Here is a 15796-nt window from a genome sequence, read left to right on the forward strand (position 1 = left end):
ACTAGTAGTTGAAGGGGACAAGGAATGCCCTTTGCCACGCGAATCAGACTAGGTTTATCTCAGATGCGGGATTACCAATGTGGCGATTGGAATCAGGAAAGGAAGCTGTGGCACTTCTGAATATGAGGAGGGGTGAACTCCTTGCTTTTTTGAAAGCATATCTAGAAAACATTTCAATTTCAGAACTAGGCTGAGTAAAAGACTATACTAAACGTTCGGCTAGGAATGAAGAAGCCGTAAAACCCCTCGCGCGACACATATAGAGGGAGATTTTAGCATCAAGATCTATATTGATGATCCAAAACTCTTTATATTTGAAGAAGCCGTGGTTCCTTCTCATTCTTCAGAGTCTGCTAATCGAAGAGCTCGTATATATTCCCAATGAAGGCATTAAACCGGTCACCCTCTCTAAAAAAAATGTGAAATGTTTGCTTTATTTTTAGGTGAAATTACACGAACACCCCCTCATATATCTGGTTTTGACACGAACACCCCCTAACCTTTAAAAACGCTCATACACACCCCGTCATCTTCTACTGTTACCTAAGGAGCACCCTTCCGTTTGAGTACCGTTTGTTGCAAGGCACATGTCAATACTTTTGCCAAATTTTAGACAAAAATGCCCTTTAACGGCAACATATACCCAGTTGCCTTTCATACCTCATTTCTCATTCTCACTTTATATTAGAGATTCCCTCTCTCACTCTGTATCAGATATCTCTCTCTCTCTCTCTCTCTCTCTCTCTCTCTCTCTCTCTTAAAGATACAACTCCAACCAAACCCAAAACTGGATTGATTCCTACTGTCGTTGTGGAGAAAAAGCCCCCTTGAGGACTTCAAATACAAAATGGATGACAAGCAAATGCAAAACAATAAAAGCCCCAATTTTTAAAGGTTATCGAAGTCACCACTGTACAATACCTTTCAAAAAACCCTAGTATTCCCAAACAAAAACCCTAATGTATGCATATATCATATAATATGATCATATAATATGAACATATACATCTACATTTGCGCCATTTAATAAGAAAATCTAGGATTTTTTTACATATAAAACATACCTTCTAAAGTAGGGTTTGCCACGATCTACAGCTTTTCTACAATGTACACGATCCGATGTTCTTCGAAACTTAGGTTTTCTTCACGATCTAGGGTTAGCCATGATCTACAATGCAAGTTGAAGAGAGAGAGGAAGAGAGACAGAAGCACCATGATCGATCGAGTAGGGTGGAGAGAAATTTCTGATCGAGTGAAATGTGGTATATGCTTGTTGCTCCCATTTCATAACAAAGGGTATATTTCACATTTCGTTCATTCCGTTAATGGCGTTGAGGTTTTTTTCCTTTTCAGTAGATGAGGGGGTGTGTATGGGTGTTTTTAAAGGTTATGGGGTGTCCGTGTCCAAACCAGATAGATGAGGGGGTGTTCGTGTAATTTCACCAAGGGTATATTTGACATTTCATTCATTCCGTTAACGGCGTTGAGGTTTTTTTTCCTTTTCAGTAGATGAGGGGGTGTGTATGGGCGTTTTTAAAGATTAGGGGGTGTCCGTGTCCAAACCAGATAGATGAGGTAGTGTCCGTGTAATTTCACCTTGTTTTTAAGCACTGTGGGGCACAGTAGGGAGTCCTAAGGCGGGAATTCTACTAAAGTAGCCATAGCGTTGATTGCTCTCCTTGTTCTATTTGTATGGGTGAATTATCAACATGAAAGCCTTCTTTTTAAAAGTACTCCTGAAGGACAATCATAATGGGAAGCTGCTTACTAAGAGAGAGCTATTTAAGGGGATACTTCCTTCCTTAGGTGCACCCAGGGGTGAGTGCGTTATGAAACCACCGCAATCCATTGGTTTTTCTTCCCACTTCAAAAGACTTTTGTTTTCTCTTCACGGAAACGTCTTTTTGGGAGGTAGATCCCTAGTCTCACAGGGAGGAGTTGTTTTCTTTCCCTCTGTGGTTTAAGCCTGATAATGGAACGGCCCGCCTGGCCACTATGAACTAATATTACGTCGATTGAGTAAGTACTTCTTTTTGTTGTGCCTTTAACATGAAGTGGGAGCGATCACGAGCGAAGATGTGTCGAAGTGAAAGCACCTGGGATTATTGAACGTAAATCTGTGCACGAGCCTATGCAAACAGGTTTAAAAGCGGTGGATAGCCTGGTTCCTATAGGCCGTGGTCAACGAGAACTGATAATCAACGACCGACAAACTGGAAAAACCGCTATTGCTATCGATTCCATATTAAACCAAAAGCAAATGAACTCAAGGGCCACCTCGGAGAGTGAGACATTGTATTGTGTCTATGTAGCAATTGGGCAAAAACGCTCAACTGTGGCACAATTAGTTCAAATTCTTTCCGAAGTGAATGCTTTGGAATATTTCATTCTTGTAGCAGCCACCGTTTCAGATCTTGCTCCTCCGCAATTTCTGGCCCCATATTCTGGCTGTGCCATGGGGGAATATTTCCACAATAATGGAATGCACGCATTAATAATCATCCATTTCGGGTCCAAAAAAATAATTCAAGCCGCAAGTTATTCTTTAAATGTTTTTTTTTTGACTTCTTTTTTTTGAAACTTTTTTTTTTTGAGTTCTTGTAAAAAATTATCTCAATCTGATATTCATAAGGGCTTATTTTCATTTCTAGGGGCCTTACGAATTCTGAAAAAGCCTTTACCAATATTGAACCAATAAAAGGTATTTTGAAACTAATGAGTGGACTAAATTGTCTTTGTATGACCCAAAATGGGCCTCATAAAAAATAATCAATCAATAATCTAAAATTGAGTGTTTCGTCACACAATCATAGATTAAAGATTTATGCCGATAAAAAAAAACGGTGGCTCTGTGTATGAATTCTGAAATAGCTCGTACAAATATCGGATTGAGCTAATTTTTTTACAAGAACCAATATAAAAATATATTAAGAATAACTTGATGTTTGAAATATTTTCTAGGGACCAATAATGAGCCCCACAAAATCATCAATCATCATGCCCATTTATTAGGCACCAAATGGGGACCAACTTGTGCCACAACGGCACCGTTTTTTTATATATGATCGATGAGCGCGGTGAATTGGTGCCGTGGGGTAGACTTTTTCAAAATAGACAATTCGCAGCGTGTCTTGTTCACAGTTGACAAATTCACAGAGCCCTAGAATTTATAACAGACAATATTTTGTAACAAGAAGTCCACAAGGTATGTACAAGCTAGTTGATCACATGGTGAATGTATTTGTCCAGCATCCCTATGGTACGCCGTTTTTCACACTAGACAAGTTCACATAATTGAAATGAAACACATGAAACATTATCAACCATTAGCCGATCAACCATTTGCATGTCTACGCCTGGAAAAAAATCATAAAACAGATTACTACCTTTTAAGTTGTGGATTTCTGTTTTTACATACTCCTATGTATTATATAGGCTTCCAATTTTGCTACGTACTGAAATACTAGTTGCAAAGCAGTGTTTATGTTAAATTTAAGGCATGATACCTCTTTTTTTCTTTTTCACAACATCACATGCAGGCAGTAAAACCCTTAAAAAGTTTCACTAGAAGTACCGATCGAGAATGCGTGTTTGCTTGCAATGCATTCATATTGGCCGAAGGTGGATTACGTTCAAAATGAAAACAACGGTGTAAATCAATCACTTTATAGACAATAATATGTTTTAATTTTCTTTGGGAGCCCTATTATTTTCTGATAGAAGGCTAAATAATCTCTCTCTAATTGACTTTATTAGGGTGTAATAAGCACCTAAGATTGCTTGATCGTGGTGCTTAAGTCCTTTAGTTAGTTAGTAGCGTTATTAGTTATAATTTGTCATTTTTATTCAATATTGCTTGTAAGGTAGTTTGTTGAGTGTTTTAAGAAAAAAACATCCTTAAAAGGCGTATTTTGATCACGAGGCTAATTCCCAAGAAAGTTCAAGTATCCACGCCCGGTGGAACTTCTGCCAGCAGGACCTAAGAGCAAAGGCGTGAAGCATTGGGGCAAGCCAACGAGCTGTCAGGTGCCAAGTCTTGGAGGCTGGCCTGAAGACCTGGAGATAAGCTACGCATATCGATGCAGCCTTATTTTGTATCGATACACATTACCTTTCTTGGAAGGCAGATAATGTTGTATCGATACGGGAGCACTACGGGGAAATAGCCCTTTTTAGCTTAGCAGCGTAGTATCGATACTTTGCTTAATTCGTATCGATACCATGAGCCTTCAGCCAGATATTTGTTACTTTTTGGACTTTCCACTTATGGAAAGTTGCATTTATTAGTATGGTTTTTAGATATTTGATGAGAGATAAACCCATTTTGTATAAATAGGGGTGCCATCTCTCATCTTTTGGTAGCTAGCACATTATTAACTTTAGTTTTTCTCCATTAAAGCTCCTTTCAAGCTTTTAAGTCATTTCCTTCAAGAACACTTGTAAGTTTTACTAGTTTGTTAAAATTCCAAGTATTAAAGTTGTAGCTACGGCTTGGATCTTTCTTAATATCAAGTTTGTTTTCGATTTCATCGGTTAAAAATCATGTCTCGTTTTTATGCTTACTTTTGTGCTTTAGCTATGTGTGAGTAGTCGTTTGGCTAAGTCTTGGGGTCATCTTTCCCGAGGACATAGGTGGTTATTTGGTTCTCAAAACTTCGGGCTTAAAATCATGATTTTTGGAATTGAATTAACCTAGCCATTTTGGTCTAAGTGAGGGGTGTTAACTCCATGATATGTCGTTTAGTCAAGCGGTCTTGGCACACGACATATTGAGGGCTCGTGGCCTCCTACATGTTAGATACATTAGCAAAAATAGGTTGATTTAATTCCGTTTAATCACATCTTTTGATAAACATATGTAGTTTTTCAAAGCTAAATCTTTCGGGTGTGAGCGCGCGGTCATGTCCTCGCTTGAGTTATAATTGAGAACCGGTAACTGCCTTTGTCAAGGGATAGAAGATCCCTAAACTTGCCTCTTTTAGTTTATAAAACTCGTTTCTAGTCTTTTCCATTATTACTTCCACCGTTTAAAGCAAAACCAAGTTGGCCGTCTTAAACGCCAAAATCCATCTTACAATACCTACAATCCGATTAAGCTATCTTGGATTCCCTGTGGTACGATCCCGAACTTACCGGTTTATTATGCTACCGACGATCTAGCCCTACGCTTGGAATTTTCTCAACCTTATATGGGAAGGCAAGGTTGTGGTGCTAAGCAAGGTGTGAATCCACTGTTGTGAAATACATAACCCCCTTACAAATTTTCAACTGGACCTTCGTAGTTTACTAGAAGTAACCTGAATTCTTTTTGGGAAAATGACCAGCCGGTCCTGCTTTTTAAATTCATAGCCAACTAAATAAAAATATGTACGTATTTATATTTACATATGGGATTTTTTTTTGGGTTGCCCTAGTCCGGGGGTTGCCCAAGCCAACAGGCTTACAGGGCTTACCCCGGAGCCGGCCCTGGCTATGAGATGGATCTGCCATATCGATAAACCTATCTATGATATACTCTCGCATACGTGGATCCATCCCATCTAATATCTCAACAACCTGAGATGTCCTGTCAAGTTGTGTTTCATCATCATTAAACTCGTTTGCGTGCATAGACAACCTAGTCCAATGAGCGTGGATACTCCATAGCGGAATTGGAGTGGAAATGGAACGATAATATGCAAGATCGTGCATGCATGGCAATCCGTGTGTGATTTTGATCGTACAGTTGCAATAGCCGGCTATGTGGGGGATACTTCTAAAGCACTTTCTAGCTGAACATGTATGAGCTCCATTGCCTCTAATGAAATGCGACACCTTACTTGATCAAAAATGTGACGATAATTGATAGTTAAACCATTATTTTGATCTCTCAATTTTTTCCTAATTTTCTCTGCAAAAAAGTAAGGTAACCCATCAACAAATTTTGATTTCCAATGCTCACTATTAGCATCAGTTCTTTGCATCACTTTTGCTAGAAATACATCCTTATACCAACGAAAATGAGTTAACGTTGGACATTTTAAATTCTGAAGTAATTCCCTACTTCTTTCACGTTGATTATCCCAGTGACCAACAAAGTGTAAGATTATTGATTGGACTAAAGTGTATACAGCATCTTGTATCTGTTCACCCTTCTCATTTATTTTTACTGCATTTAAAATTTCTGATCGTTGGTTTGCAGATAGGACATTATCCCACCAACCTTTAATCATGCCAGTAAAACCAACTGTTATCCAGCCAGCAACCTTTTTATCTTCATTCTGATTATTGACACAAATAGTACTATACATCATCATTTGATGTACTACTCCGAAAATTTGATATTCGGTCATACCATCTATGTTCCATTCATAGATGGTTCTTCCACTATAAGACATTTTTTTTTGAAAACCGGATTCCTCATACAACATATCTTGAGGAGTCGGTCTTGGGTAGTAGTATCTATTAGCTCCTGAATAAGGAAAATCCTTATTTCTAGGATATTGAATTTTATTGATAGTATCAGTCTGAGATTGGATAAAAGAATTTTCCAATTCTAGAATTTCCTGATCCTTCATTTCGTCGGATTCTATTTCCTTAGATATAACATTTAATGAAAGACCTTGTAATCTTTTTTGTAATTCTTTGACTAATTCAATTTGGATTATTTAAATTAAATCCAGTAATAGGAACGGGAGGTCGAATATTTGAAGGAGAAATCTCATCTTCTTTCACCGTGCCCTTGTGTTCCAGATTCACAATTTGTTCACTAATTTGAGCCATTTGTCCTTCCATTCGGACTAATTGGTCTCCAACTGTGTTAAGAAATAAGTTGGTATAATTATTCTGCTTATGGATTTTACTATTTACATCTGTATTTGTAGGTTTAACAAACGCAACAGTTTCCAAAGAAGGTTCAGAATCCGAACTACCTTCTAAAGATAAAGGAGTTGTTGGAGGATGAAGTGCAGTTATTATTGTTCCAGTCATAGACCTCCAATTTCTATGATAATTCTGACTTACATTTATGGATTTATCCAATTCTGTGTAATATTTCCCATAAAACCATTGAGTAAAAGGGATGATATTTTTTGTATATTCTATCTAATTATAGAATTCTTTTTTAAAATTCTGTAATTGGTTCTCATCATATTTTGAGAAATACCATTCCCTAAATTCTTTATATTTAGGTTGGTAAAATTCCTTATTAATTTCTTTTCTGAGTTCAGGATCTATTATTGTGGTCATTAATAGTAAAATTCATTTCACTGGCAGTAGGTGATTCTACTGTGTTTGGTGGATTATTGTAAACTCCATAAGGAATTTGATTCTGGGATATTCTTATTCCTGCCAGATTAATATCTTCCATTGGATGTTGTGATTCAGGAATTTCAGATGTTGAGTGCCTACTAGTAGTAGGTACACTAACCCTATAAGGTAATTGTGTTACAGGAAAACTATTTCTAGAACTACTGCTTCTCAGAAATCTTTCTGATTGGGAATTCCTAAAATTTAAAGAGACAGTTCCATCACTGTCTTGAACTATTTGTTCAATTTGATTAACTATAGGTCTGGGTGGAACCGCATTATTTATCACCCAATTTTCTGGGAATGTAATTTCCTCCCAATTTATCAACCTATTGGTTGCAATATTTGATGTTAGCATATTAGTTTCTACCAGGACAGTCTGGTTTGCAGGTCTTAATTGATGAACCCTTGGATTCACAGTATTCATGATCTTATAGTAAATTCTATAAACTACTGCTATCACTTCAGATCCAGGTAAGAAATCATAACCTCTAGTCTGAATCCTACAATTTAAAACCTCACCTAAGTTTCTATCTGTTAGTGATAGGGTAAGATTCGGATAGGCATTAAAATAAACAGGACCATGACATAAACTGGTCTCTATTGCTCCCATTATTGAGGATCTCCAATTATTACACCTACCATCCCTAAGTGTTACTTGAAGGCAAGTATCCATTCCTAACAAAGTTAATGGTTTAAGAGCTATTTGCACTAAACCAATATGAACGTATTTATAATTTCGCATGTGAGCAATTAGATCATTACTATCCATAAGGTTTATTACCTTATCATTAAGCTCTAAGCTTTCTGTTCTTTCCATGGTTTTTATTGCCATGCTACTTCGAAATTCAAACATACCATACCCATATATAGTAAAGGGGCGAACAGGAGGTATAGTCCAGCGGTTCAATTGTTCTTGCACATTAGCATATTCCATTAATTCAGTGTTTTTAACTCTATCATTATCAGATCAAAATAATCTCCTCATTGAGATATAATTGGGTTAGTGCTCATATAGATTATTCTCTCATGAATTAGCCTTTTTTTTTTAAATGGAAGACAACATTTTGGATAGCATGTCTGTCAACGATTTACCGGAGCAAGGCCAAATTACCCTTCCTGGGTCCTCATGGCCGGACAAATCCGAACGCGACTTGGGTGACGTTCCACTACCTAAAATGTTTTCTTGCATTTAAATTTTTTGGTTTGATTGATTTTTATTTGAAAGGCATCTTCATGCTAGAATAATTTATAATTGCACCAACAGATTATTTTAAGCCATAGTGGCTCTGATACAAATAATTGTACTTAAATAATTTTTAAAACAACAGTACAAAGGATCAAAAGAAGACTGACCTTATTATTAAGGCCGAAGCCAATGTACAAAGGAGGAGAGGAGAAAATCAGAGTGCTTGGATTTTAGAGAGAGAGAGAGGGCAATCCAAAACCTGATTTTCCTAATACAGACGCGTCCTTTATATAGAGGACTCTACCAAATGAAATTACAAAGAAATTACACTCAAATTGAAATGAAGATTCTTTGTCGGGTACACACTGGGCCCTATCGTCACAAATATCTTCACCGAAACTAGAGTGCCTTCAAAACCACTCCATAATTGAGTGTCTTCAAATCTACTCCATAATTGAGTTGTCTTTATTTTCACTCTATAATTGAGTAACTTTCACCGAAAGTTGGTTGGCATTATTGGTTTTTCTCTTTTCCTTTTCGTGAGGATAGCTATTCTGCCATCATTTCGGTCATGCTATCCCAAAAATCACCCAAAGTTGGTGCTGGTGTTGTCCCATCATCGTCATAGGGGTCTTGAGATTCCCCTGCTAAGCATGTGAAGGGATTATTATCTTCTTCATTGCTTTTTGCTGATGTCATGGACTCATCATCAGCCATCTGTGTTTGCTTGGACAGTTTGTAAAAATTGATTCTTCATATAATCCATGGTCTTGATTACCAACTCATCGTCTGTCAAGGATGGATTCTTTGCCCTAATTTGGGCTAAAACTGTCACACCCCACCCCGGGCCAGCACTCAAATGAGCCCAAACCGACGTGAGGGTGCAACATCAACCACCAACCCATTTCTATAACTCAAGTTCTAGCAATTAAGTTAACCAACAGCCATTTTATTGATAACGCAAAACTTAAACGTTCTTACAAACACAGCGGAAGTCTTAAGAAAGCATTAAACTATACAATGAACCAAATATAAACATCGGCTGCACTACATCACTATCTACAAAAATTTCGCCAAACTAGTCCAGCCTTCCCGACATGCTACCCTAAGCGAGCGTACAACCCCACGACGATCAGCAGTAGATATCTACAATGCCCGCAAAACTGGATTCCAAAATGGAATCCAGGAGTGTTATGAAACATGGATGCAATTCCATATTAAAGGTACAGCTAAAAGATATATCTCAACCAGTTAAACAGTGAACCAAGCAATTAAAAGCAACACCGGGCACACAGCCAATAATTTAAGGCATAAAGCCTTTTGGCATTAAGCCAATCACCGGGCACACAGCCAATAGTTTAAGGCATAAAGCCAATCACCGGGCACACAGCCAAAAATTTAAGGCATAAAAGCCTTTTGGCATAAAGCCAATCACCGGGCACTAAGCCAACAATCAAGTTCAATTCAATATAGAACAACATCTATGAATCAAACACTCACCTCGTACTCCAAAAGAAAGTACAACTATGGTTTCGGTGCTCCTTGATTCACCGACCGTCACCTATCCACAAGCCAAACATTTTAGTATAGAAATACTTTTAAGGCTTTAACAAATGCATTAACAATGTTCTGCATCAATTCAACTATTTAGCAATTGCCGAACAAAAGTAAATTTACCAATTCGTACCCAAAACCAAGAATTCCACAATTTCACACATTATCCACAGAACCACTGATCGATTTCTGACTATAGAATTCTATAGGTTTCAAAGAATACTACAAGACCACCACCACTAGCAAGAAGACTTCTAGTACATTAATCTAGATATAAAATTTGTCCAAATTGGACTCCGAATGACTAAGATATGCTCAATTGAAATTAAACATCTAGAACAGAAACTACAGTCCCAGCAGAACAGTCTGCGATCGAATGCTCATTAAAAATCACACACTCAATCTTTTCCAATACTTCCAACGCCAAAACAACACCAACTGATCAAGGTTTAAGACTCAACAGCATCCATAGTCAGTAAGCATATTCAACTATGACAAAATTGATGAAGAACACAGCTACAAAACCTGCCCAGAATTTCAGAATCACCAAACTATTAACTTCGGAACCAAAACTGATTTTGCTCAGACCAAACTAAGGCACACTCTTTACAGATTCAGAAAGATATACAAGTCTAGTTTCGGAATCAAGAAACGGTGCGTAAAACCGATACCCGAGCAAGAAGTTATGCCCATTTTTCCAACACGTGTCTGTGCTGTCAGCACAGACGCGAATCTGACTGCAGCCTGGTTCATGATTTTTATCTTTTTCCACGTTTCTCAGAAATTTCTGAAATTTTTACAGCACAAACTACACTCACAGAGGCATCTCCAGTAAAATTACCAGAAAATAACATGATCCGAAAGTCGACAAGAAATATTCATCAAAAACCGGACAGATTCAATTTGGTTCAACACAGTTATGCATAATCATACTATACACGAATTTTCTGGAATAAAACTCAACTCCAACCTAAAAACCCCTCTCCCATGGCTTCAATTCAGAGCATATTAGATGCAGAATAAGAAACCTAGCATGAGAAATATAAAATTCAACACTTAAAAAGATGAAGATTACCTAATTAAGCTTCAAAACCCTTAATCCCTTTCTTCCTTCTTCTTTCTCTCCTCACGGCTGATCTCTCTCTCTCTCTCTCTCTCTCTCACGTTGGTACAAACCTTTCTGATGGGTTTGTTCTCTTTTTTTTTTTTTTTTTTGTTTTAAAAGAACACACACACACTCAACACCACACAACACACACGGCACACATGCACCATCTTAAAGAAAAATTGCACTTTAGCCCTTAAAGTTATTAAATATAACTTTAAAGCACCTCAATTAAAAATGGTGTTACAAAAACTTCCAAGAAAGGATTCTTTTTAGAGTTCTGCTCCTTTCTTTTCAATTGTAATTTTAATTCTTGGGTTGCAACCCTTATTTCTGAAAGAGTCTGATCAAGATTAATACCTTTCCACCATCTATATTGGAAAGTTCTTTGTAGAATTGGAAGTCCAAATTTATTACTTCCAAATTGAACATCCCATTTCCAAATCCATGGGATACCAAAAGTCATTATTATGAAAAGGAATGATTTTCCTTCTGAAGTATTGGTCCCCTGCAATTGAGGATGATGATTGGTAAAGAATTCCAATTCCTTCTGTACTTCTGGTATAAGATAATCTGTTCGAAGGCCAAATTTAGACCACCACATATAAAACCAATTTGGCAATTCATGCTGTCCAACAAGATTTGGACAAATTTTAAGAAACCATGAGCGTTCCCTCCGCTGACTTTGGTAGTAAAATGCCTTCGTCCAGGCTTCAATGTAATCCCAGTAATTGTAATGAATTGGAACTCCATTTTCTATCTTTATTGACAAAGTTTTAGATTGCTGTGGGTGTATTCCCCATTTGTGCATTGGTATGACCATCTTAATTATGGCCTTGCTATAGCTTATTGGATTTTTTTGTCCAATCTTACTATCATATGTGTGGCGGAATTCCACCGATCCAGATTCTGAGAGCATTGCCTCAAAGATATATCTATATTTTCCCTCTGGAACTGGATAACTCATTGTATCCAAATAGCGGGACTTTATTTCCCACGGATCATTCTTGAATTGTTCATCCTAAGATTCCAGGATCATAATTGTTTCTATGGTTTCCAGTGATTTGAAAACCTCTTCAGATTGCACCACCTCCTTAATTGAGAGTGATGTTGATGCTGATGTAGCATCTTGTAGTGAAGGGAATTGGAGTTTATGAGCCTTCAAGTAGGCTTCAATATCAGCTTGAGTGACCTTGGATTTCCCCCGGCCACGAGAAGTATTTCCTCTTCCACGTCCTCGATCTGGAGGTCGATTCATTCTGCAAAATTAAGCACCAGCCAAAACATTCAGTTTATTCTGAAGACGTACAATTGATAACTGGAGTAATTCAATTTCCCAATCTTGATCATCATCTGATCCGGTTTTCCTGAAACTGACGAAGCATTGCTTCTCTGGCATGAATCCATCTGATTAAGTGACACCTATTGTGTGCTCTTTTGAGAATAGTCATCTCAAAATCTGTCTGGAAAACATTTCGTTGTAATTTCAACCATTGTTGAAAAATAATTCGTTGTTGAGCAAAATTGTTTTCCATTAGGCAGCCAGAAGATTTAACTGCTGTTGTCTTTGTGCTATTTTATATTGGTAAATAGCCAAATTAACCTTATATGAATTTCTGGGCATATTATGCCTCCTACTATTTAGATCTCTAATACAATCTTCTCAATAATGTATTTCGGAAAGGATTTCTAGTCGTCCAATTAATAGCATTCAGCCCAGCAAAAATTCACGAGTGAGAAAATCGAGGAGAGAATTATTTTCTCCTTTGATATATATTCTATATTAAAATCAAATGCAGATAATTCAGATTGCCAACGGGCAAAAATTTGCTTTGAAGCAAGATTTTTAATATCTTGTTTTAAAACTTGCTTTGCAGCACTGCAATCTACTCTCAACAAAAATTGTTGATTTAATAAATCATCTTGAAATTTATTTATGCATTTAATAATAGAAAGAATTTCTTTCTTTATAGTACTATAATTAGCTTGTGCATTTTTGAAAAGTCCAGAAGTGAACCTTACCAATTCTTCCTTGCCAGAATTTGGATTATGTTGCTTTAGGATACCACCGTATCCAATATTGGATGCATCGATTTCTACAATTTTCTTCCATTCTGGATTAGCAATAGCCAAACATGGTAGTTGCTTAGCTTTCAATTTTATTTTTTGGACAGCTTTTGTATGGTTTTCTGTCCAAGGAGGAGGATTCTTCTTAAGTCTTTCATATAAAAGAGCTGAATCCAGGGCTAACTCCTTATAGTAGTCTCCTATATAATTGAGACTTCCAAGAAACCTTTGCAATTGAGTTTTATCCCTTATTTCATCTAGAAATTTAGAAGCAAGTTCTATACTTCTATCTACTGGGATAATTTTCCCCTGATGAATATTGTGTCCTAAAAATCGGACCTTAGTTTGAAATAATTTCATTTTTGGTGCAGACACCACCAAACCATTTCTTTTAATTACATCTTTAAAAATTCTAAGATGTTTTATGTGTTGGTCAATGTTTTGTGAAAAAATTAAAACATCATCAATATAGCAAATCGCAAATTCTGCATAAGGGTAAAAAATATCATTCATAATATTCTGAAATTCTGAAGGTGCATTCTTCAGACCAAATGGCATCACATTCCATTCATAATGACCAAATGCAACTGTAAATGCCGTCTTATAACGGTCAGATTCTTTAATTTGAATCTGCCAATAACTAGATTTTAAATCAAATTTAGAGAAAATGACTGCTTTATTCAGTCTATCCAGTAAATTTTTTTTTATTAGGGATGGGATATCTTATCCACATTAAAACCTCATTTAGGGGTTTATAATTAATAACTAACCTAGGAACACCCCTCTCCTTTTCAACATTTTTATTAACATAAAAAGCTGTGCAACTCCAAGGAGAGTAGCTCTTCTTGATCAATTATTTTTTAAGTAGATTGTCAATTTCATTTTGACACATTTTTAAATATTCTTGTTTCATTTGAGAAGGCCTGACCTTAGTAGGAATCTTTCTTTCATCAAAGTCCTTCTCATACGGAAGTGAAACAATATATTTCTTTCTATCCCAGAAGGCATTAGGGATATCACTACAGATTTCCCTATGAAAATCTTCTTCAATTTGAGAAATTTTTTCCTTTATTACAGGTTTTTGTACTATTTCCTCAATACTCATTATTCTAATTTCTTTTTGAAGAAAATTTATTTGTTTATCCTTATTGGAAATTTTCCTCATAATATCATTTATTTCCTTGTATACAAGAGGAGAAACAAATTCAAAAAAGATTTCTTGCCCATCAATTTGTGCAGTAATACGAGCAGTACTGGTTTGCATGGACATCAACATTGCCAAGAAAGGGGTTCCCAATATTAACTCCTGCTGGAGATTTCTTATACAAAGAAATGTTGTCTCCAAATAAACTCCCTTATTGCAAATGTATACATTATTAAGCTTATATTTGATAATCATCTTTGATCCACTTGCATTAGTGAGACTTTGAGAAGTTTTATCAAAATATTGGGTTGGAACAATTCCTTCTTGAATACAATTCATATCTGCTCCACTATCAACTAGTGCAATAATATTGTTGATAGTATATTCTTTTTGTATTACTAGGTTTACTCTCACATGCCATTTCTGGTAAACCACATTATTAATTAAATTTAAATAGTTTGAGTCATCATTATGACTAACTTCCCTTTTTTCTAGAGAAATTAATTTTTTATTCATGTCATAAAGCTCTTGAGTGACCTTATTCTGAAAAGATTTTAACAGTTTTATTTCTGTTTTTAAAATATTTATTTCTCCCTGAAGATCAGGAATCGTGACAGGTTTATTATTATCCACCTGCTCTAATCTGTCTAAAACATTTTTTAGACTATAAGTTTCATTAGGAATTTGGGGTTTTTCCTCCTCTTCTTCTGTAGTAGAAGAAATACATGTTTCTATGATTTTTATTTTCAACTGAGGATCATCAATTTGATCTATTATATCCAATAAACCTTGTTGTTTATTAGTAAGAACATTAATATTGAGTCCATTCATTTCGACATGGCTTTCCAATAATTATCGGAAGTTGAACATTCAAGATTATTACATTTACAATTATTAGAAGCTTCCTCTTCTTCGGAACTAGAAGAAGTGTCTTCTTCTTGGTCTTGATCAGATATCTCATTTACCTGATCTTCTGATTCTTCCTGTGATTCAGAATCACTAGAATTAATCATTAGTTTAAAGAGCTGCTGTTTTAAGCCTTCATCTATTTGAAGCTCATTAAGCTTTTTCTTAGTGTTACACTTATTTGCATAGTGTCCTATTTTTCCACACTTAAAGCATTTTGCTGTAGTGTTCTTTTTAGATTTATTATGTTTTTTAGTAGCTGAGGTAGACCCTTTTGAACCAGATTGTGACTGTTCAAATGTCTTCTTATTCTTTTGAGATTTCCTTTTGGAATACTGTTTAGTAGTTTTATTACTACTCTTCTTTTTATAGGGTTTTGGGTATTTAGTTATATCATACCCAAATTGGTCACAGAATTGACCCAATTCCTGTTTCCCAGTCAGATTCTGCTTTTTCAATTGATTGTGTAATTTAATATCGTTACACAAAGTTAATCCTGGGCAGTGGTAAATTCAGGTGTATAATTGCGACTATTATGGAAGAT

General features: G+C 36.2%; 1 protein-coding gene and 1 long non-coding RNA gene across 2 annotated transcripts; one reads left to right on the top strand and one right to left on the bottom strand.

The window, feature by feature from the left end:
• Positions 1-1325: 1325 nt before the first annotated feature.
• Positions 1326-3459, top strand: LOC131306914 (ATP synthase subunit alpha, mitochondrial-like). Its single transcript, XM_058333345.1, has 4 exons — positions 1326-1336; positions 2056-2511; positions 3250-3259; positions 3436-3459. Exons 1-4 carry the CDS (start codon positions 1326-1328, stop codon positions 3457-3459), a joined length of 501 nt encoding a protein of 166 aa, XP_058189328.1.
• Positions 3460-9404: 5945 nt separating this feature from the next.
• On the bottom strand, positions 9405-11242 carry LOC131307797 (uncharacterized). The gene is made up of 3 exons (XR_009194231.1): positions 11106-11242; positions 9977-10037; positions 9405-9639 (listed from the first exon to the last, which is right to left on the bottom strand). It is a non-coding gene; the product is annotated as an uncharacterized LOC131307797 (long non-coding RNA).
• Positions 11243-15796: the final 4554 nt, after the last annotated feature.

Source organism: Rhododendron vialii, chromosome 11a (genome assembly GCF_030253575.1).
Source record: "Rhododendron vialii isolate Sample 1 chromosome 11a, ASM3025357v1".
NCBI lineage: Eukaryota > Viridiplantae > Streptophyta > Magnoliopsida > Ericales > Ericaceae > Rhododendron > Rhododendron vialii.